Source organism: Chionomys nivalis, chromosome 5, assembly GCF_950005125.1.
Source record: "Chionomys nivalis chromosome 5, mChiNiv1.1, whole genome shotgun sequence".
NCBI lineage: Eukaryota > Metazoa > Chordata > Mammalia > Rodentia > Cricetidae > Chionomys > Chionomys nivalis.
The window spans coordinates 16,233,024-16,254,138 of record NC_080090.1 but is presented as its reverse complement, the minus strand read 5'-3'; the positions used below and the strand labels follow the sequence as shown (position 1 = coordinate 16,254,138).

The window sequence follows — 21,115 nt, the reverse complement described above, 5'->3', positions numbered from 1 at the left end:
GGGTGTCTTAGTCAGTGTTCTATTGCTGGGAAGAGGCGCCATGACCGTGACAGTTCTTATAAAAGGAGACATCTGATTGGGGCTTATAGTTTCAGAGGTTTGATCCGTTATTCTCAGCGTGGTGACACACAGGCAGATTGAAGTAGGTTAGAGTTCTCTATCTGGACCGGCAGGCAGCAGCAAGAGAGAGACACTGAGCCTGGCTTGAGCTTTTGAAACCCCAAGACCCACCACCCCTAGTGACATACTTTCTCCAACAAGGCCAACCTACTTCAACCAAGTCACACCTCCTAACCCCTTCCAAGGAGTGCCACTCCCTAATGTTCAAGCATTCAAATATATGAGCTTACGATGAAACCACCACACATGGTTTCACCAATTCCATTTAATATGGCCAGCCAATTTCCTATTACTCCTTTTCAGAGAAGTTAGCAGTAACGTTTATTAACTAGAACCATCTCTGTCTGGCACTGGGTGGGAACTATAACCTTCATTTCCAGTTACTTAGGTCTGGTGATCACCGCTCTCACTTGTGTGTCGAGCCAGGCTTACACGGATGTGCCACAGGAGGGGGTAGGAGAACGTCCAGTTTCCTTGGTACTAAGCATGTTTGGGTCTAGGTAGATAGAACAGAAAGATCTGCAGGCGTCGGGGTGGGCTTCTGACCAGAAAGGCTCTGTATTAGTTTCATTGCTGTTGCCACGATATCATATTCTGACAGAAGCGACTTAAGTGTTAGTCCCAGGCGTGACAACCACTGCTTCTGGGACCGGCAGTTAAATCAGGTAACTGCTAACACTTCTTCTTTATTTTATAACTCATAATTTTCAATGCAAATCCTTGCTCTGATTGACTCATGGCACCAGGTCAGACGGAGGTGGTGACGTAAGGACAATGCTATGGGAAACCATAAAACTTCCGCTTTCAGCACTACTTAGAACTCCAGGCTGCTTAACCTTGAGACTTTCGTGTGCTGCTGTAAGTCCAAAGGCTGGATTGATTAATAACAGTGTGGGGGCTGGAGAGGTGCCTCAGCGATTAAGAACACTAACTGCTCATCCTGAGAACTCGGTTCCCAGCACCAGTGTCGAATAGGTCACGAACACCTGTAACTCTACCTCCAGGGTTTCCGACACCCTCTTCTCCACTCTGTAGGTGCGCGCGCACACTGGAAAATCTAAAGAACTCCAGTGTGGCTCTATGCTATTCCTACAGCAGGATGCAAAGCTGTCAGACAGGTCTGGGGCCGCAGAGGAAGGTGAACACGTGGTGTCCGTCTTCAGTGAGTCCACAGTGCAGTGAGGGAGACGACATCAAAACAGACCACACTGCAAAGGAGCGTCTGGGTCAGTGCTGAACCCTGATCATCTTTTTAAGATGTGTTGCTTTAAAATATCACTTAAATAAGACTGTATAAGGCTACCGAGGTGGGTGGGGTCGATTCTTAAGAGAAGAACAAATGCACAACCATTCTCACCATGGGCTGCAAACGAGATTCACTCACAAAACCCATTTTCAAGTTGTAAAACATTCCCTGTAATATTTTAGGGTGATATTTTTGGATAGAAATGGTCAGCCATGTTTTGCCTCCTAGCAGTAAATGTTTTATCTGAAGCCATGACATGAATTATCATTTCTAATGAGATGGATCACTTGCATAGAAATCAGAACAACTCCAAGACAGACAGACAGACAGACAGATAGATGATAGATAGATAGATAGATAGATAGATAGATAGATAGATAGATAGATAGATAGATGATAGATAGATAGATAGATTGCAGTCTCTGGGTGACATAGAAAAGCCTTTCCTAACAACCAGTTAGGAAACGGGAAGTCGATGGGGTATGGGATGGGGTGGGCGCTTTTGTTCCTGACTGTGGGAATTCCAAAGTAATGATGTTGTATTTCACAGCGAGGCCAGAACGCTTTGAAATTTGTGTTATTTCGACATGAGGCATCGCTGGTGTTTGCTACACCTGGATGGCGTAACTCATAATTTTCAATGCCGTTTCCAGAGGGCCCGCCTCGAACCACGAGCTTTTGCCACCTCTTCTTGCTCTTTGTCATCTGTTTTATTGTCTTCTCTCCCTGTGTCATTGACTCCGTGGATTTCCTGGGAATGCTGGTGATCTGTCATGTCATTGCTCATTATCAGAGAGTCTTAATCCTCCGAGCCTTGACATATTCTATAAGGGCACAAGAGCCCTAATGGCGTCAGCCATTTTCACAGTAAATTGTAACTTGGGTTGTCCTTCACACACTGATGGAGGAGATTTGACGGCCACAGTCTCACTCCTAGGTCAGGACCCCGTCTGGGTAGCAGGTGTGGCTGTGTGAGGCTCTGTCATTTTTCAGCTGATCCCCCACCCATGCATTGTCTGAATTGGGCTGAGTAGACCTCGAGTGACCTCTTAATTTGTATAAACGCTTTCTTCACCTTTCTGAGCGTTCCACCCTTGAACGCCCCTCAGATAAGATGAGATATTCTCAGGGCATGCTTACACGTTCTGGGCAGAATCACAAAATGAATAAAGGTCCTTAAAAACGATCATCGTGTGAAAGGAGAGTATTATGGGAGGTTGTGGGAGGGAGATGTGGGGGAGAACCTTCTAAAACACACTTTGTTTGAAAAATGCCATAATAGTATCTAGTATCTGTATGCTACACTGAAAAATAAAAATTAATAAATAACAAAGAAAAGTTTCTAAATTAAAAAAAAACTGCACTGCCTGTTTTTTTTTTTCTGGCCAACGTTTAAGGAAAGTTCTACTGTTTTTGAATCTAGTAATTCTTCAAATATGACAGTCTATATTATAGCAATCATTGGACATCAAGTATGGTAGGCTCCAATTTAACTCTCTTGAGATACACTGAGGATTTCCATTTAATTGTTCTACACTTCTGAAAATCCAACATTGCCATCTATTAAATAGCCTATTGTACAAATGCAATAAACAGGAAATAAAGCCATCCGTAACTTTCCACTTTGATTGACAGCTGAGGCCTAAAATGACCTCCCTGTTTGAACCAGGTAAATCCACCCTATGAGTATTGATAACGTTTTTCAACTTTTAACTCAGTGGACCTGGCCATTGAGGATAGGAGACCATCGCATGATGGTCACATCGCTCACATCAGTTCTAAGCTGATTCCTGACCCCACACTGATGTGGGAGGAGAGCAAAGAGGTGGTGAGGAGGGAAGGAGAGCCCAGAGGGAAGAACTACATCCAGCGTGAGCGTCCACCATCTTTCCTCACAGCGACAGTGCCTAGCATGGAGCCACTTTCTAGGTACAGGTTCAGTAAATATTCATTTCATCCTGCTAGGGAGATGATCTTTTTCCTCGAAATAAGCACTGGGAAGTTCATGAGTTAATGGGTAGTTAAAGAGGTGCACTGAGGTGAATACCTTCAGGAAATATGTCACGCTGTCTTTCGTTGGAACAAGACAGGTAAATATGGCCTTTTAGGTTTATTTGCTATTTGAAAATTTGTTTAAAAACCAATTCACCTGTTTCCCCTGATATGGGGGAAAGGACTTGCAGGGCATGAATTTTGCAGAATGCACTTCTCTCCAGAATGTGAACCTTTTCGATTCTTTTGTGACTGCCTCTCCTTTTATGTCCCCGCATAATGCCATTATACATGAGTGATTTCTAAACTTTAACCTTCTCCTATCTGTGTGTCATTGAAGTGCTATATAAAAAGAGCTGAAGCAGCTGGTCTCCTCAGAATTGGAATCTAGAAGACAGATCAGAGAGCTGGTTATAATGATGTCAGAATTAAAGTGCCATTGAGGAATGTGTGGCTTGAAGGGATCAATTTTCCTAATATGAATTATACACACATTTTACAAATGAAAGAACTTAAAATTTGACTCAAAACAGTTCTTTTTAATCAAATCCAGTTTTTCTTAGTGGAAGCCAGTGGGGCTTTCCTAAGTGGACTGGCAATTCTAATTGTCTTTACATTCAGTCTCTGTACTGCAAGACACAGGAAATCGCCTGCCTCCTCCCTGCATGTTTTCCTCTCTGATATTCCTTTTAAGTGGTTTCCACCCACCACTTAGACACTTGCAGTGACAAAATAGGAGGCTGATTTATCAAGAATGGGTTCTCTCACTTTTAGGAAAATTCCCTTCTAATTATAAAGTCAACATGCCTTTATGTTTCACCTAGTGTTTTGCTCCGGTAGATTTTTGTCACACAAATCCAATCCCTATTTAAAGGTGATGAGGTTCAATGCCAGGGCCCTCCATCGAGACTCAGTCTTAGCTCCAGTACTTGTTATGCATCTCACTGAAGTAGCCTTCGTTGGTACACTAAGCCCTTTATGACATCTTTATTTAGTTTTCTAAAAGAGCCTATAAAAGCAGATAGTGTTTTTTTCTGGATCTTACTGGGGACAAACCAAATTGGTAACAGTCAATGTGATGATGATAATAATAATAAAAATGATAATGATTGCCAAGCACTATGTGAACACAATAGTCAGAATTTATGCAGTTTGCCTATTATTACCTACTTAGTATCTACGTTAGTCATTTTTCTCATTGCCGTGACAAAATACCATGACAAAGGTAATTTATGGAGGGTATGACACGTCCATCACGGTGGGGGATATGGAGGGTGTGGTGTGTCCATCACCGTGGGGGATACAGAGGGTATGGCATGTCAGTCACGGTGGAGGAGTCATGGTGCCAGAAGAGTGAGACAGCTGGTGACATTCCTACCGTCAGGAAGCAGATGAATGCTGGCCATCTGCACACTGTCTTTTTATTCAGCTCAGGACCCCGGTTTATGGTATGATGTCATCCACAGTTAAGATGGGTCTTCCCACCTCAATACACTAGATAATCCCTCACAGGCATCCTAGAGACTCGTCTCCAAAGTGAGTCTAGATCTCTATCTAGTTCTGGCCAAGCTATCAAGCGTATTAACCAGCACATTATCTGAAGAAGCTGTTTGTTCAAACTGAGGTTAAGGTCTGAAGGCCTCTGGAGCTGGCTTTGTTTTGTGCTAAGTGGAGTCTTCATCTAGGTAGGATTCAAAAGGTAGCCAGTGAACATAGTTAACACCCTTGCTTGATGGGCACGTTCTTCTGTTTGTCATTTATTTCTCCTTAGTATCTTTTAGAGATGGCCCTTCTGTTTCTACCATGCCCACTGCTCTTTTTGCAGGAAGCTAAATAATACAGCTCCTGGGTCAGCCATGCTCCTGCAGTGACACCTTGCATGGTGAAGGGTCACTCCTGGGAGCACAGTAAAGGGTCACTCGCGGGAGCATAGTGAAGGGTCACTCCTGGGAGCATGGTGAAGGATCACTCCTGGGAGCATAGTGAAGGGTCACTTCTGGGAGCATAGTGAAGGGTCACTCATAGGAGCACAGTGAAGGGTCACTCTTCGGAGCATGGTGAAGGGTCATTCGTGGGAACATAGTGTAGGATCACTCGTGGGAGCATAGTGAAGGATCACTCACGGGAGCATAGTGAAGGATCACTCACGGGAGCAGAGTGAAGGATCACTCACGGGAGCAGAGTGAAGGATCACTCACGGGAGCAGAGTGAAGGATCACTCACGGGAGCATAGTGAAGGGTCACTCACGGGAGCACAGTGGAGGTCACTCACAGGATCATAGTGGAGGGCCACTCATGGGAGCACAGTGAAGGTCACTCACGGGAACATGGTGCGACATTACTCACAGGAGCACTAGCAAGGTGTCACTAGAGAAGCATGACTGACGGGGAGCTGTATCGCTGCAAAGCCCGCCCAAGTGTGGGTGGTGACTCTGAAAGCTGCATCCCTGGGATGCATACGATTTGCAGTTAGCATTATGAAGTCTTCTCTCCCGGCAGCTGTGTACTGCCTAGATACCCCAGGAATGGGTCATATGAGTTCTCTGAGCTTTATGAGCCTCTCTCTCCCTACAAGAGGAAGGCTTCAGTCCTGAGGAAAGAGCCACACAGCAGAGACTGAGCAATTCCTTTCTGTGGCTGTTAGTAGGCATCACCCCTAACAGTGGCTCAAAGTGACAATGATCATTTATTAGCTTTTGTGGTTTTTGGGGGTTGGAAATTCAGACAAGAGGTGATGGGTGAGGTTTCTGTCTACGCCTTGATATCTGAGACCCTGGCAGAAAATGTGACAGGAATCATCTAAAGGACAATTTACTCATGAGTCTGTCCTCTGGAGTCCACACATGTGACCCAGGCTTCCATGTAGCCTTTTAAAAAAAAAACCCACATCACCTTTGGTAACTCAACCTTGAAAGTCACACAATAGTTCATTCATTACATCCTGCAGACCAAGGCAACTTCAAGTTTCCTCTCAGGATCCAGGAGGAGGAACACGGACCCCACCTCAACAGCGGAGGTTCCATGGTTTAAGAGCATATTGATAGAACCATCTTTAAGTCTTCTATAGTGGGCAGGGTGAATGTGTGGATAAAGTGACATTTCAACCAGGTGCTTCTGTCCCTGGGGGCAGGGCTAGGAATGGGAGGTGGTAATATACTGGGAGTGTTTGGAGACTAGTAGGGGTGGCCTAATCTTAATATTTACTGCCTAACAAATAGACATCAACAAATCAATAAACATTAACAAATCAAAGGGAGGAGTGTGTGGTGAGTGAGAGGGAGCACGGGAGTCTGAGGTGGTGAGAAGGTCTTGGGTTTAGTTTTAGTTACAGCAGATAAAGTTTGAGGGGAATTAGGTGTGCTGTGTGTGCCTAGAGAGGGGGCTGTTTTATTCCGAGACAGGGAGGGGTGAGTGCCTATAAGCTATGCAGAAGGTGATGAGCCCTGTAGTTTTAGGGATGGCAAGTTAGTGACGTTTATTACTCAAAACTCAAGTGGAAGTGCTGAAGAGATGTTTGGATAAATAAATAGCAACCTCTGGGGCTGAGCTGGGCAGAACGCTAGGAGAGCCACAGGCTGAAGATGTGATCTCCGAAATCAACATCAGTGATCAGTGGCTGCACACAGAAGTAGGGACCAAGCCCCATGTCCCCTGTGAAAAGGACACGGGAAGAGAATGGGGTGTCCTGGAAGCTTAGGGGGCAAGGATGCAAGCATCCTTGGCTCTGACAGGTCCAGGCGGGGGCTGAGGCCATGACAGCCATTATGCAGTTCTTGGTATCCGTCTGAGCAGTTTCAGAGGGCTAGGGACAGATGCCCAACTGAAAAAGGCTTGCGGAGAATGGAAGGAAGGGGGTAGGATGAGAGGTTGACAGGTGGCACTTGCTGGGATTTTGGCTCAGATGGGTGAGGACAGCACCACAGTGAGCTGCGGAAGTGTCACGTGAGCTTTAGTTTTCCAAAAGAGACAAAAACAGAGGGCTTGTGTGCTGGATGGACGGATCTGGCAGAGAGTGGAGGTGGGGCACGGAGGAGGGACACCCCTGCGCATCATCCTTGTGCATGCCTTAGTTACAAGGGAGCCTGTTTCTCTAACCTGTGGCTCGCATGAGATGGGCATACACAGCAGAGACACAGCCTCTTCTAAACTGTTCCTTGGTACCGGTCCTGCCCCAGGTGATGGTGGCCGGTGGGTGGCCACAATCGTTGCCAGACTTTTCCCCACTCTGCAAAGAATCCTTGATATAAGGAAATAAGTGCCACCTCAGTGACCCCAAAACACCCACCCACACATACACACACACACACATGAGTTTAAGGCCAGTCAGGGCTATATAATAAGACTGTCTCCTTCTCCTGCCCCCATAAAAGTCACATATATATCCATATACTTATATAGGAAGATATGGCTTGCTACACCAAGAATTAACTCAGAAATAGTCTAACAGCACGTGTGCGATGCCTTTGTCTCACACCACTGTTTGCCTTGCTTCTGTCTTTTCTATAGCAGGATTATCATATCTTACGCGTTGCACTGCACCTGAATGATGGAAGATGTGGTGTGACCACCCAGTGTTATTGATGATGCTGACAGCCATACTTGTCCCCATCTGTACCTTTCTGTGTCCCTTTGTTACCTTGACCCCCTCCTTCCTTATACTTGCCCATAGATAGCATTTTGTCCTTAACGCCTGCCCTGCACAAGAGTCCACTGTCCAGCTGAGGAGACGATAGTCTGTGCCCTGCGCCTCACTGTAGTGGATCTTCTGGTTCACTGTTTCTCGTGCCAGTTGTTTTACATCTCTCCAGTGCCCTGGGGGTTGGATCTTACTTCCACAGCCAGAGCATGCCCTGATTGATCACTACCAGGTTCTTCATCTGACTGGCTTTACAAGGTGTAAGAGTTTTTAAATGAGCCCATGTGGTTCTTCACAGTTGGGCTTATGCCAGAGGAATTGGGGTGGGGGTGATTAACGGAATAGGTGCTCCGTATCCTCCAAACGTGACCGGCTTCATTCATGTCTGAGTGATGTGGAGGACAAGCCAGTCCTTGTAGCGTGTGATCTTAGAGCCATGTGGTTGTATAGCTCCTTTCTCCTGTCTCAGTGATTACATAGTTTGTTAATTAAGTTCTCTGTGCAGCAGGGCACTAAGAATGAAGACAGAAGGGATCATTAAGGGAACCTTTAAGAGAAAGGAGGGAAGTAGCCAGTCCCCTTCTTCTGATTGTCGCATCATCTCCTCCTTATTGTCCCCATGCAGAGCTGCCCAGAAGTTAAACCTGTCGTCCAAGAAGAAGAAACACCGGCCCTCGACACCGTCTGCTGCGGAGGCTCCCCTCTTTGCTACCAGCTTCAGTGGGGTCCTGCAGACTTCGCCTCCCCCGGCCCCACCCTGTCTCCTGAGGGCTGTCAACAAGGTGAAGGACACTCCTGGCATGGGCAAGGTAGGTGCCAGTTGTTGCCTCTACCGTCGCTTCTGCGCATGGCACTCTGGGCAGGTTGGGAAAGAAGAGAACAGCTGTGAGCTCTCGTTTGCCAAAATGAGGAGGGGCCAGGAATGAAAATTGATACAATGAAGTTGGTTTGGGGGTCGCAGTGTTCACGCTTTCTGCCATTTTATTCGCTCAGGGTCAATCCAGGACTGAAAATAATCATAGAAAAGTTTAGAAATAAACATCAAAGAAGCTCATAATAACTTTTACTGCTGAGCATTGCTATAGTTAGAGCTCACTGCTGTTCCTCTCTTACTGTGTCTGATGTTTCAATGGAATTTTATGTGGGGACGTGACACAGATTTGTGAGGTGTGTCCGTTTCTGCCGTCATAGACTGTCTTGGCAACCAGAGACCGCCAAGTTTTCTTTGGCCGTACAAATTGCCTTGTACATTAAGTTGGGGATCTGATTTGATTTGGGTAGGGAGGGAAAATGACTTTGCATTGTTGAACAGGACCATAGCCTTTTCAAAAACAGAGAGACAAAAGCCAGAAGCAGAGCCACAGGGAAACAAGTTGAAGTTGAAACCACTCCTTAATTTCCCCGTGTCGTTTCCGAGTCTCTCTCCCCTTCAAAGAAGCGGTGACTCCGGCCTTTGAACCAGACCACCAGAGTGAGTTCTGGGAACTGTTTCAGCCTTGCCTTTCCAGCCAAGAAATGCACTTTGGAGTCGTCACAAGGACTTAGAAAGACGCAAGGGAAGTCTGTTACAAGATATTGCCAGGCTACATTGATGATAACTTTATTTCTAAATGTCAACTCTTAACTCTTTCTCTCCCAAGATAAACGTCTGGGTGAAGCAATTTACAGCTTAATCTTCAGTGAGGAAATAAACTGGGACTTATAAAAATATGCAGTTGAAGAGATATGGTGATCCTATTCATTATTTTCATCAGAGTACAGATGTATGGAGAACGTGGGACCTGACTTTGGCCTTGGGCTTTGTCTCAGAAAGTAGCCGGTCATTCTGAAGAAAGCAGAACCACACTCTGGAGATTGTGATTTTACTAATTCTTTTTCTTCTTGACACCAAAATTTGGTTGTACTCCAATTTATGGTCTCCAGGTGACTATAGTCCCTACAGAATGACCTTGTATCCTGTGTCCAGTCTCCTTCATTCTCTTCTTACTGTTTCTCCTCTTTTCAGTGGGCACCCCCAGTACCACCATCCCCCGGGGAAGCCTTTACTTTATGATGCTATTCCCCAAAGTGAATTGATTTTAGAATGAGGTTAGATAGAGCAACGGTCACTGTAGTAGAAAACACCCAGTTCTGGAATTTTCTATGGTGTTCCTCAGCAGACGAGTGTCAACTGAGAAATCTTTCAGTCCAGAGGTTAAGGCAGACCTTAGGCAACAGTCTGCAGGGACTTCTCCATGTGCACACCATGTGGAAGCCAGTGGAGGTAGCAGAATGGCCCAGAATGTCTCCTCCAGATTGGGCATATGGGGGTGGGAACCACTGAGAAAGGACCATAGTGGGGACATGGTGGCTATGAGATGAGCTATTAAGAGGTAGGTCTAAGTAACTGCAGGGCTTCTTTAATTGTGGTAGATGCACACAGTGCAAGGTTTAAGTGTGCGAGGACGTACGTGTTTAAGTGTGCGAGGACATTTATTTTGTTAACGTGTTGGGATTGAGTGTTGGAGATAAGTCATGGGGGCAAGGTGAAAGCCCGCTGTCACCTCCTCGCGCTCCTGTTTCTAACTAACAGTCCACTCTTCTTGACTACGAACATTTATATGGCATCTGACCGGTGTCAGATGCTTGGCTGTCCCCAGGTGGCCCTATCTAGGACATGCTCAGTAGAACCTGTCAGATACGCTGCCGTCATCCCTCACTTTGGCCTGACAGTCTCTGTGGGCGTTTCTTCAGGTGGGCTTAGGCCTAAGCCTCTGCCTAAGTTCCCCTGTGTCCTTTGCCCGCTTCCCTAAAGGACTCTGGGAATTCCAAGATCCAGGTGACAAGGCACGAAGGTCAGGGACCATAACAGTGGAGAGAGTTCTTGTAACCGGCAGTGACGGAGCACTGTATGGATGTTCAAGAGCATGGGGACAGTCTGGACTTTGCTAGATTTAGCATCTGTGTGTAAGGACATCCAATGCACACCCATACCTGGTAGTATACTTAGCAGATCATACGTTTATTTGAGAATAGAGGTGTTGTCCATCTCGCCCATTTGCAATGCAGAAATCAGCCAAAGACCCAAGTTTGCCATGGAAATGTCATAGGCATCAGCCTGTGAATCTCATGAGAAATGGTGTGACCTCTGTCGACCAGTGGCCACACGGCCGCTGAGACATCCCTCCTCTTGAGCCGACCCTTGGGGAACCTTGACGAGGCAGTGGGAGGAACTGTCCTCAGAGAGATAGTTGTAGGAATGTATTTGCTGTGTTAAAACCACAGCAAGGCCCCCTTCCCAGATACCCATTTACATTTTAATATCTCAAAGAAACATAGTTGAGTTTAATATAGAGCATAAATAATGATGCTACTTATACAGTTGAAGTAGATGGATTTGGTTGAATTGCCTAAAACCACTTCATGCTCTAAGCCTTACCTTGGGCCTCTGGGATGTCAGATTAAGATCATCAGCTCTCAGAACAGCTCCTGGCACATAACAAGTATTTCCTGTGCACCTACTGTGCACAGGGGCTGCATGGATGGGCAGAAATGGGTGCCCATCCTCATAGCACTTAACACTTTGTGCCTTCTTCCAGGCAATCAAAGAAATGGCGCTGATTCAAGCCAATATGAGGGACCCTGGCTCAAGGGAATTTAAATGACTGACTTAACATGAGTAAATGCCCAAAGAACTAACTGCCATTAGCTGGCTTTGTGAAGACATCCTTAATGGTCAGATACAAGTGATTAGCAGATCAAAGCAGCTCAGTCTCCATTTCTATTTCATTGATCTGGCTTATATGTAAATGATACTTGTAATCTGTTTGAAAACGGTTTCCTCTCTCGTAAGTCAGCAAATGCGCCCTGTGAAATCTGTTTGCACAATTAATTAGCAGGCATGTTTAAGGTTCATTTGTTAGTGTGTCATGGTGTAATGTCAGAGCTCTTCATTGGGGGTTTCCAGAGTCCAGAGAAAAGCCTGTTATCTGTGTAACTCTTGGGGTTTCTGGCTCCGTAGACACAGTTAAAGGCAAGGATGCAAAGGCTGCTGTCATTCTGGATCGATGACAGTCCACCTGGACTCTTCCTTTCCCAGGTGACTAACTGAATGGGAATGAGGCATGAGAGGAAGATGGGGTTTCTTTCCCCTTACAACCGCCAGAAACGTCTTAAAAAAGTGGCAGTCTTTGGTTAACCCAGCATGTCCCCACCCCCCAACACATTCCGCAAATGTTGAAAGCTGCCTGTAGTGAATTCCAGAAGCAAGGAAAGAAATGGTACATGGTCTGAAAGGATTCTGAAGAAACGGGATGAAGCACCCATGAGGGGGAATTGTGGGAAACAGCCCAGTTACAGATGACGGTTGATGGAGGCGGGGGCCTTACCTTGCTGGACTCACTTAGCAAGTGGCTACAGAGACTTCCTGTTTTCTTGGTTCCAAAGTAGGGCCACTGATGGAGGTACGGCAGGAGAAAGGAAAGTAATGGCCACCTCAGTGTAGGTACTGTGACAAGGAGGATTAGTGCACAGCTTCAGCCTCCATGTGTGTGTCCACCCCGGATACTATGTCCTCCTGTATCCATAGGCTGTACGGGGTTCATTAAGGGTGACTATTCATTGCCATAAAGGGCCACTTGGCTGTTAGGGCCTGCCTCACTGAGAGTCTTCCTCTCTGAGCAGTGCTACCCAACACTGGCAATTTGGTGGAGGTGTGGAACTATGAGATTCCTAGGGCAACAAAGGCAGGAGCCCATATTCTGTTCCCCACCATCCACACCCAATGAGGGCTCACTCTGCCCTCTAATCACACACACACACACACACACACACACACACACACACACACACACACGAGCAGCTTATGTCACCAGGTCCTGCGTTGTCTCTTGTTTATTCTCAACAGAGTTTTCAAAGTTTAAAGCTTTTTTTTTGTTGTTGGGTATAAACTAATAGCATGGTAAAGAACCACCATGAGTGTGTTTGCTAGAACTCTGGTCCTTTGTGTATTTGCTGACATCATCAGGGCAGAAGTCCTTCAATTACTAAATCTTTGTGGCACTCTATAGGAGAGACATTCCTGTCGGGTTGCCGCTCTGATTACAAAGAAAAGATAACAATAAGATTTATTTAAAGGAAGACTTTCTCAAAGGTACGAATGTAGTGAGTATTCATTTATTTAACAAGGAAAACTGGCAAGCGCAGTTTCGGGGAAGTGATTTCAGGTCTTATCAAGGAGAAAAATCTCCTGCCTTCCAGCCTGAGAAGGTTCAGGTCATATAAACACATGCAAATTATCCCATTCATTACCATGCCTGCCCTCCCCTCTTCCCCCCCTTTCTCCCCATCCTAAAGCTTTTATCAGGGAGAAGAGCGAAGATTCGAATCCGTCTTTAAAATTCATTTCAAGTATATATGAAATAAAAAATTCAGGTCGGCTGAAAAATTCTGGCTTCCAGCCGTCACTCACCGTCACTGCTCCATCTTAAGTATGAATGACAGGAGAAATGCATTGCTCCTTCCTGGAGTGCTGCTGAGGTAGACCTGGCTGCATAACTACAGGGCCGTTATCACTATGGCTCTCCTGATGGCTTTGTAAATTAAATTGTTAGCTCTTCCGGGAAATAAACCCATGTGACCTCCGCTCCCTAATTGCAATTACGCCTTTCCATGTGAAGTTGATTTGGGTTGCTTCAGCCGAGTACACAGAGTTATGACTCGTTGGGTAGGGACTTTTTTTTCCCCTCCTTCTCTCTGCCTCTGTGAGTTTTACCCTTTCTCAAACCCATCTCCGGAGGAAGCAGATGTGGAAAAGTTGTACTGACTCTTTAACCTTTGCAGGATTTTTTTTTCTCACATGGATTGGGGCTTCCAACCCAGTTCTCAGATGCACCAACCGCTGGGCTGCACAGGTGCGGTGTCGCTGAGCCCTGGTAGGAGTCCAGAGCCCAGGGACCCTCAGGGAACATGTCAGATCCAAATCATAGGATCTTTCCATAGACTAGCCATGCTCGCTTACATCCCGGCATTCTTCAGTCTTGCAAATGGGAGGCGACCCCTAAGGAGGATGCTCTCCATTAAAGGCCACTAGAGAGGAGAGGCATAATGTGTGAATAAGTGTGAAGGGACTCATATTCTTCCTCAGCAACTTCCTCAGTGCCGCCTTGAATCCTGCTGGTGGGCTTGTGTGGGTATCATCTTCTTTATCAGGGGGGCTACAAGGGGTAGGCAGCACCTTTCCACTGAATTCTGTTATGACAGACACAACTACCTACGAAGACCTTATTTTCTGCTCTAGGATATTTCGACAATGCAAACTGGGTAAGAAAAGCTCAAGACTTTGGAGCAGTAGTAGCTCAGTGCCCCAGCTCTCTTTCCATAGCTTTCCTGATACAAGAAGAGAAAGAACTCTCCAGCCAATTTCTTCATGGGAGACTGTACCTTTTCAGACTCCCTTAACTTTCTGTACCGCTTTTCAGGCGAGGGGCTGAGTCTTCTGAAAAGTCTCAGGGGTACAAAGACCTCCAGGCATTTCCTTCTTCCCAAGAAACGAGCATGGGAAGCCAGAGTTCAGATTCTGTGTTCCAGCAAAGGAAGACTGTTTTTCACAGCTTCCTTCAGTAGAGTGTAAGCTTCCTGGGAGAAAAACTGCATTGAAAGGCTCTACATAATTCCCTCTAGTGCTGTGAGTCCCGGGTGGGTGCTGAGCGCTGTGGGGGCCACCCTGGAGCAGAGCTGAGGGAGTGAGGTTGAGATGATGAGAACTTGGCAATGCATTCCTGGCCACGCCCACTTCCCTAGGTGTGAGTTGTCCTGGAGGAGTTGTGTCAGAAAGGTGGCAGTGCCCAAGGCTGGCACCCGATCAAATAACACACGCTGTTCACATCTGTCATCATCATAAAAACCTCTGGTGTGACCCTGTACATGTCTATAGCATGTATGGAACTAAGACATAGGAAGGGGAAGCAATCTGAGTACCTATCTGCCAAGAGAGGACAGGAGTTGAAGCTTCAGTATGAAAACTAAATCAGAGTTTTGAATTCAAGTGAGGACAGTCTTCATCTGTTTCCCCCATATTGTTACTTTTTTACCTCAAATCTACTAGCTCTCTCTCTCTCTCTCTCTCTCTCTCTCTGTGTGTGTGTGTGTAAAGAGGATTTTTATAAATGGGCTTCTAAAAAGCTAGCAACTTTTGCTGTTATCGGGGATGGTCTTGGAGCATCTTGGAATACCTGTAATTCCCAATTAGCACTGTGACTTGTGAAATGAAAACATGAGCTACGATGAGGAATTCTCGCTGGAATAAATGTCACTGTTTCAATTAACCAAAGGGCACAATAAGATGGATTATAAAGCCAGGACAGAATTTTTTATCAGACTTGGTCCAAAAGCCACCTTTTATCTGTCTGAGGACAATTAGACAGTCACCCATGTCAAGAGAATAGCAGCACTGTTTTAAGCTCGCATTTCCAGTGTCTTATTTTCCTTCGTCTTTCCCTCCCTGGTGGCTGAAGTTAATCGTGACTTGCTATAATGATCACATCTGAAAGTGATTGATAGCAAGGCTTTATAAAAGGAATGGGAAGTCCAACGCTGCCTGTGTCAGCAAGTTTGTCTTGGCGCCTAACCCGCTGGTGGCCGCTGTCCTTGCCTGTTGCTGATTTGCATCAAATGGAAAATATCTTCAGACCATCCTAATGCTTCAGTGAGCTGAAATGTATCATTAGGGATGTGAAATCATTGGGGTGCATTCTTAAAGGAAAGATGCATTTTCTTCAGGTTGTTAAATAGTTACTGAAATCAAAATTCCCTCTATGCTCAGAGCCACATTAGCCCTGTGTATCCTTCCCTGTGGCTTTGAGCCTTGTTCTGTAATGATGACGTCTAAACATGAGCAGTGGTTGAATTTGGCTGTCCAGATAAAGCATCCTAAAGTAGTGATATTCAGGAGAGTTTTGGAAGTGCTAAGCACAGATTTCCATCGATGTTGCTGTCCTGTTCCCTTGTTATCTGTGTTCCGTGCCACAACCAACAATCCAGAGAGCAATATTGCCAGGTGGAGCTCAGGGACATTCTCTTTACCAACAATGACTATTAATTGGACTGGAAACACTGGGCTAGCTATAGCTTAATCGGAAGGGTGTTTTTGCATTTTTTTGTGTGTCATTGCCGAAACCAGGAATGGTAAAAATCAATGTTAGTTTCTTAACTGAGAGCTGGTTGTGGCTTCAGCTCATTTTGTCCAGTGTGTGAAATGAGAGCATTGTGCTGTACAGTAAGAGCTCCTGCCCCGTGCATGTGGCAGGCTCCTAGGCCACCCTGGCTCGTCAACAGGGCCTCATGATGAACGTTCACCCCTCCCCGAGCAGTGCCACCCACACTATATTTTGGGCCCTCACCCTGCTTTGCAAATCCACACACAACTATTACAGCTAGTAGCAAAGACTGGTTGCAGATGAGGAGCAGGGGACTGAGACCAAGTAGTGTGTTTAGCTCAGCAGATAGAGGAGTGTGTACCCGGAGCAGAACAGGCACCAGCAGAGGAAGTGCCATTGGGGAAGTTGTACTGGTGAAGGGTCAGCGTTCAGTTCCATTGAGATTTCAGCGTTCAGTTCCATTGAGATTTCAGTGTTCAGTTCCATTGAGATTTCAGTGTCGAGAACACTCGGTCAGTGTTTAACTCGGATAGACAAGTTAAAATCTCAACATCCGTTTAAAGGTGCACGTTGTGAGTTGGATGAGCACCGTATATTTGTCACCTTCCTGTTGTCATGATAGGCTAGCCTGGAGAAACAGCTTAGAGGAGACAAGGGCTTCTATGGACCACAGGTCCTCGTGCCACAGAAGGCATAAGAGCAAGAGCAAGAGACAACTTGGTAGTCAGGAAGGAAAGAGAGGGAAAGACAGACAGACAGGAGGAATAGACAGATACACACATAGAGAAAAGGAATTGGAGCCAGGTTGTGAACCCTCAAAGCCTACTTCCTCAATCAAGTCTCTGCCTCCTAAAGGTGCTGTAGATTTCCCAAATAATGCCACTAACAGGGGACCAAGTATTCAAAATACATGAGCCTATGGAAGCCATTTCTGACTCAAACTAAAACACAGTCTATGGAAACACTTCTGGAAGGGAAGCATTTCTAGGTCACCATGCCTCAGTCTACCTGTGCTCAGCTACCCTCGCTCACATTTTTCCCTCTTGACTCAAAGGGCCCTTTGAGTCTCAACCCACCTGCTTCACCAGACAGGACCAGGTGTCCATTTTCCGCATCATCTCAACGATCTCTCCAATTGGCCACCCTTTTCTCTTTTGTTCTATGTACTGCCACCATGTATTTTTATTGTTGTTGTTATTTTTTGTTTGATTGATTGTTTGTTTGTCGTTTGCTGCATGGGTGTGGTTCATTTCCAGTGTCTTTTTAGGCCATATTGATACAAACAGCTCTCACCTCAAAAGAACAAAAGAGACAGTTTATTCTGGAGCCAATTAATAGTGACCCTGGTCAAAAAAAAAATACAATTTCAGGTTCCCTAGATACCACATTCTAACATGGCAACAATTCCATGAAGTTTTTATAGTAACAGAACAAAGAAAATCATGAATCGAGACACTTTTCCAGGGCATTGGTGAGTGTGTAAGGTAGCTGTGCCCCAGAGAAGCAGGGGAATCTTTTCCAGTGAACTCGTGAGTGTATAACGTAGGTGTGCCACAGAGACGCAGGGACATCTCAGCTATAGGCCTCACATGCTGTCTGATGGCCTCCCCAGCTTTCTGACTAGTGGAAGGTAGAATTCTGTTTAAATATTCCAATGAATTTACCAAAGGGTCACAGAGATGTCAGGTCACCTGCAGAGGAGGGCAATAAATGACTCCGAAGAAGACTGACGAGGCCCAAGAGAATCTGACTCTGGACTGGCAATGTTTCAGCGTCTCTGCCTCACTGAAGTTCTAACCTGTTAACCAGAATTCGTAGACACACCTTGACCGGGTTTCTTGTTCACAACCCCTCACGGTTTGGGATCTTGGTTGACTGATATTTCTTCCCTGTCTCTGAGAACAATGATCCGTATACTTAGCTGCACGTTAGCTATGCTTGGCAGCCCTATGCTCTGGCTGTAGTTTGCTTGCTAAAGATCACATGCTAGAAACTATGTCCACAGTCTTGACCGTGTTGAGAGCTAATGGACTGGCTAAGGGGTAGGGCTTAATGAAAGATAATGACGTCGTTGGGGCTGTCACTTCAGAGACGGATTAGTAGAGTCCTCTTGGAACCTCATTTAGTCCATGTTTTATTAAAATAGACGCGTGGACTTCAAGTCTATCTGGCGTCCTATTTGACTGTTTAATTTCTCCTTTTAGGCTCCCAGGATACATTTGCCATGTTGTGGTATAACCTGGAGTCCTAAGACACAAGGCACTGTTGGTGCCGCCATCCTAAACCTCTAAGCTTTGAGTTAAAGAAAATGTATTTTCTTTATAAAGTTCCCAGCCTCAGATATTTTATAGCAACAGAAAACAAACTAAACTAGGCAGCTAGAACTTCCAAAATTAAAATATACAAAATATAGAGCATAGCAGTCATATGTAATAATTCCTCTGCTTTGCCTACGTAAACCCATCCACCATCCATCCTCTTCTCATGCTCCAATCATCATCCATCCAACCCTCCCTCCCTCCATCCATCCATCTGTCCATCCATCATTCATTCACTCTCTCACGGTTTTGTATTCTTTGTTTTCTAAGTGTCAAATTACTTTAGGGGACACTCAAATAAATTAATTTTTCCACTTCTGTACAGAGCCCAGGCATTGCTATTCTAAAGAATTTTTTTTTTTAAATCATGCTTTAGGTAGACAACTCAAACTAGAACTATGTATTATTGTTCTCACCACTCTGCCTGATCGTAGCAGAAAAGACTGGAATTTATGCAGGATAATTGGCTTCCTTGTGCGTTTTCTCCCGTGTTCTTTTTTTTACTGAGGATAGCATAGTATTCCTGCAGCTGCTCATCATATCATGGTGACAGCCGGGCACGCGGCAGTCAGGGGAGGTGTGCATTCGTCCTGTCTTTAACACTTTCATGTGCCTCCTGCACTCAGTGTCCCGCAGTTAGTTGGTGGGAAGGAGCCACAGGGGCGCGCAAACGGTTTTGTTCCTCCAGGAGCTCTAAAGAGCACACAAGCATCCCTTGCTTAAGGCAAGACTCCTCTGGAATGATACCACAGGGAGTGGTCCTTTGCGGAGGGGGGATGCTGGGAGGGGCTTTATCTGAGGTCACATCATAGCCCTCTGTGGTCCTGGTCATGGCCTTTCATCTCTGCAGCGCCTGCACGTTCTGTTCTTCTTTGATGACTGAGGGGCAAACTGCATGCATTTTGAGATTCCAATGTTTCCTAGTCTTTTTGAGTTTGGTTTGTTAATAGAGGATGCCTCTAAGGGACAGCAAGACCTTAAAGTTGTCTCGAATAGTCAAGTCCTACGAGGTGCAGACATGAGTCGGTATGGGGGGAAGGAACAGCGTTAGTTAGAACTCTTCTTAGTTTTAAGCAACAGAAAACCTGTCTAGCCCTGTGAATGACTGGAGGGCCACGCTGACAGTGGCAAGGCCAGGAACACCTGAATTCAGGCTCTGTCTCTGTCCGTGTGTCTTTACACATGGTGACATCATTCCTCACTTCTGACCGCTGTCCCCTAGCAACCGCTGGCAGTTCTGAGATGTCCTAGCCCACAGCCCACCAGCAAGTTCCTGTCCTTTCTGGCACAGACCTTTGCAGTGAAGTCCCAAGCGAGGGCTCATCTCAGAGTGGGGGATGGAAAGCCAGCAGGGATGGGGAGTGAGTGTCGACCTGAAGGCGCCACCCTGGAGAAAGCTGGCTAGAGATGCACATGTCAGTCCAAGCAGGCAGTTAACAAGAAAGCATTAAAAAACATCAGGACTGGAAACCCTAAACAGGTGTGACGTCACTGTGCCTCGTACTCAGGTGAGACCCCTCCTAAACCCTGTGCCAATGTCAAGGGGAGTCATTTACACAACCACTGCTAACTAACATCTGTGTGCATGTGTGTGTGGAGGTCAGAGGTCAGCTTGTGCTTCCTCAGAAACTGTCCACCCTGGTTTATGAGACAAGGGTGCTCTCTGGCCTGAAGCTCACCCATTCCACAGGCTGGCTAGTCAGGGAGCCCCAGGTCCCTCTTGTCTCTGCCTCTCCAGTGTTAATATGACAAGCGTTTGCCTCCACAGCTAGCTTTTTCCACTGTAGCAGGGTATCAAACTCGCATCCTAGTTTGGGTGTCACCCCCTCCCTCTACCTAAAGGAGTTTCCCACAAATCTCTGTGGTCTCTTGCTGGCCCACGATACATGTCTTCTACTACCTTACGTTTTCCTCATTACCCTTGAGTCTTTGAATTCTGGGATTGTAACAGGCTGTGCTGTGTCCCTGGTCTCTCCCAACACATGGAAGGTGCTGAATAAACATTTGCTCACACAGACTTGGCTCCCGTGCTGGCAGTACACGGATCCACCATGTGATCGTTGTCCTGCCTTTCTTCTCTGAATGCTCCCTTGAAATCACCTCTGCATCCCTGTTTACTTGACGAGCTACGCAATACTAGAGAAAGACATTTACCTGTACCGCCATAAGGGAGACTCTGTACCAAGTGTCACTCACTCATCAGCCTCCCCACCCCAGGCTTGGAAAGCGATGATAAGGATAAAGGTTGATGAGTGTGTCTTTCTGGGCAATTTGACATTTGAGAGCAGAGACTCTCAAATCCTGGGTAGGAGGCAGAGTTTCCATGCTGACTCTTTCCTATAGGTGTGCTTGCAGGAAGCCTCCGTGTGCTTTCTCTGTGTCTGCTCGTAGTGCTGAACTCCAGTTTGAAGGAATTCTGTCCTTCCTGCCAAATTCTGGTTTTGTTACAATGGGGTCACAAGGGTTTTGATTTGCTCTTGCCCTTCGACTGGCATTTTCAACTTTTTAGTTCAGATAGGAAGTCTTAATTGTAATCGGACTTTCTTTTGAGCCACCAGCTCTAAATTATGACATGGAAACTTATTATTAATTATGAAAGTTTGGTCTGAGCTTAGGCTTGTCCCACTAGCTCTTATAACTTAAATTAACCCATATTTTTTTTTTATTA

General features: G+C 45.9%; 1 protein-coding gene across 2 annotated transcripts in view; it reads left to right on the top strand.

The window, feature by feature from the left end:
- Nucleotides 1–21,115, top strand: part of Kif26b (kinesin family member 26B) — a 409,589-nt gene that overhangs the window by 293,342 nt on the left and 95,132 nt on the right. For both annotated transcript variants that reach the window (XM_057770142.1, XM_057770143.1), the window contains one exon: nt 8,620–8,803. In XM_057770142.1, the coding sequence (XP_057626125.1) occupies nt 8,620–8,803 (184 nt within the window). The remainder of the gene's footprint in view (nt 1–8,619; nt 8,804–21,115) is intronic.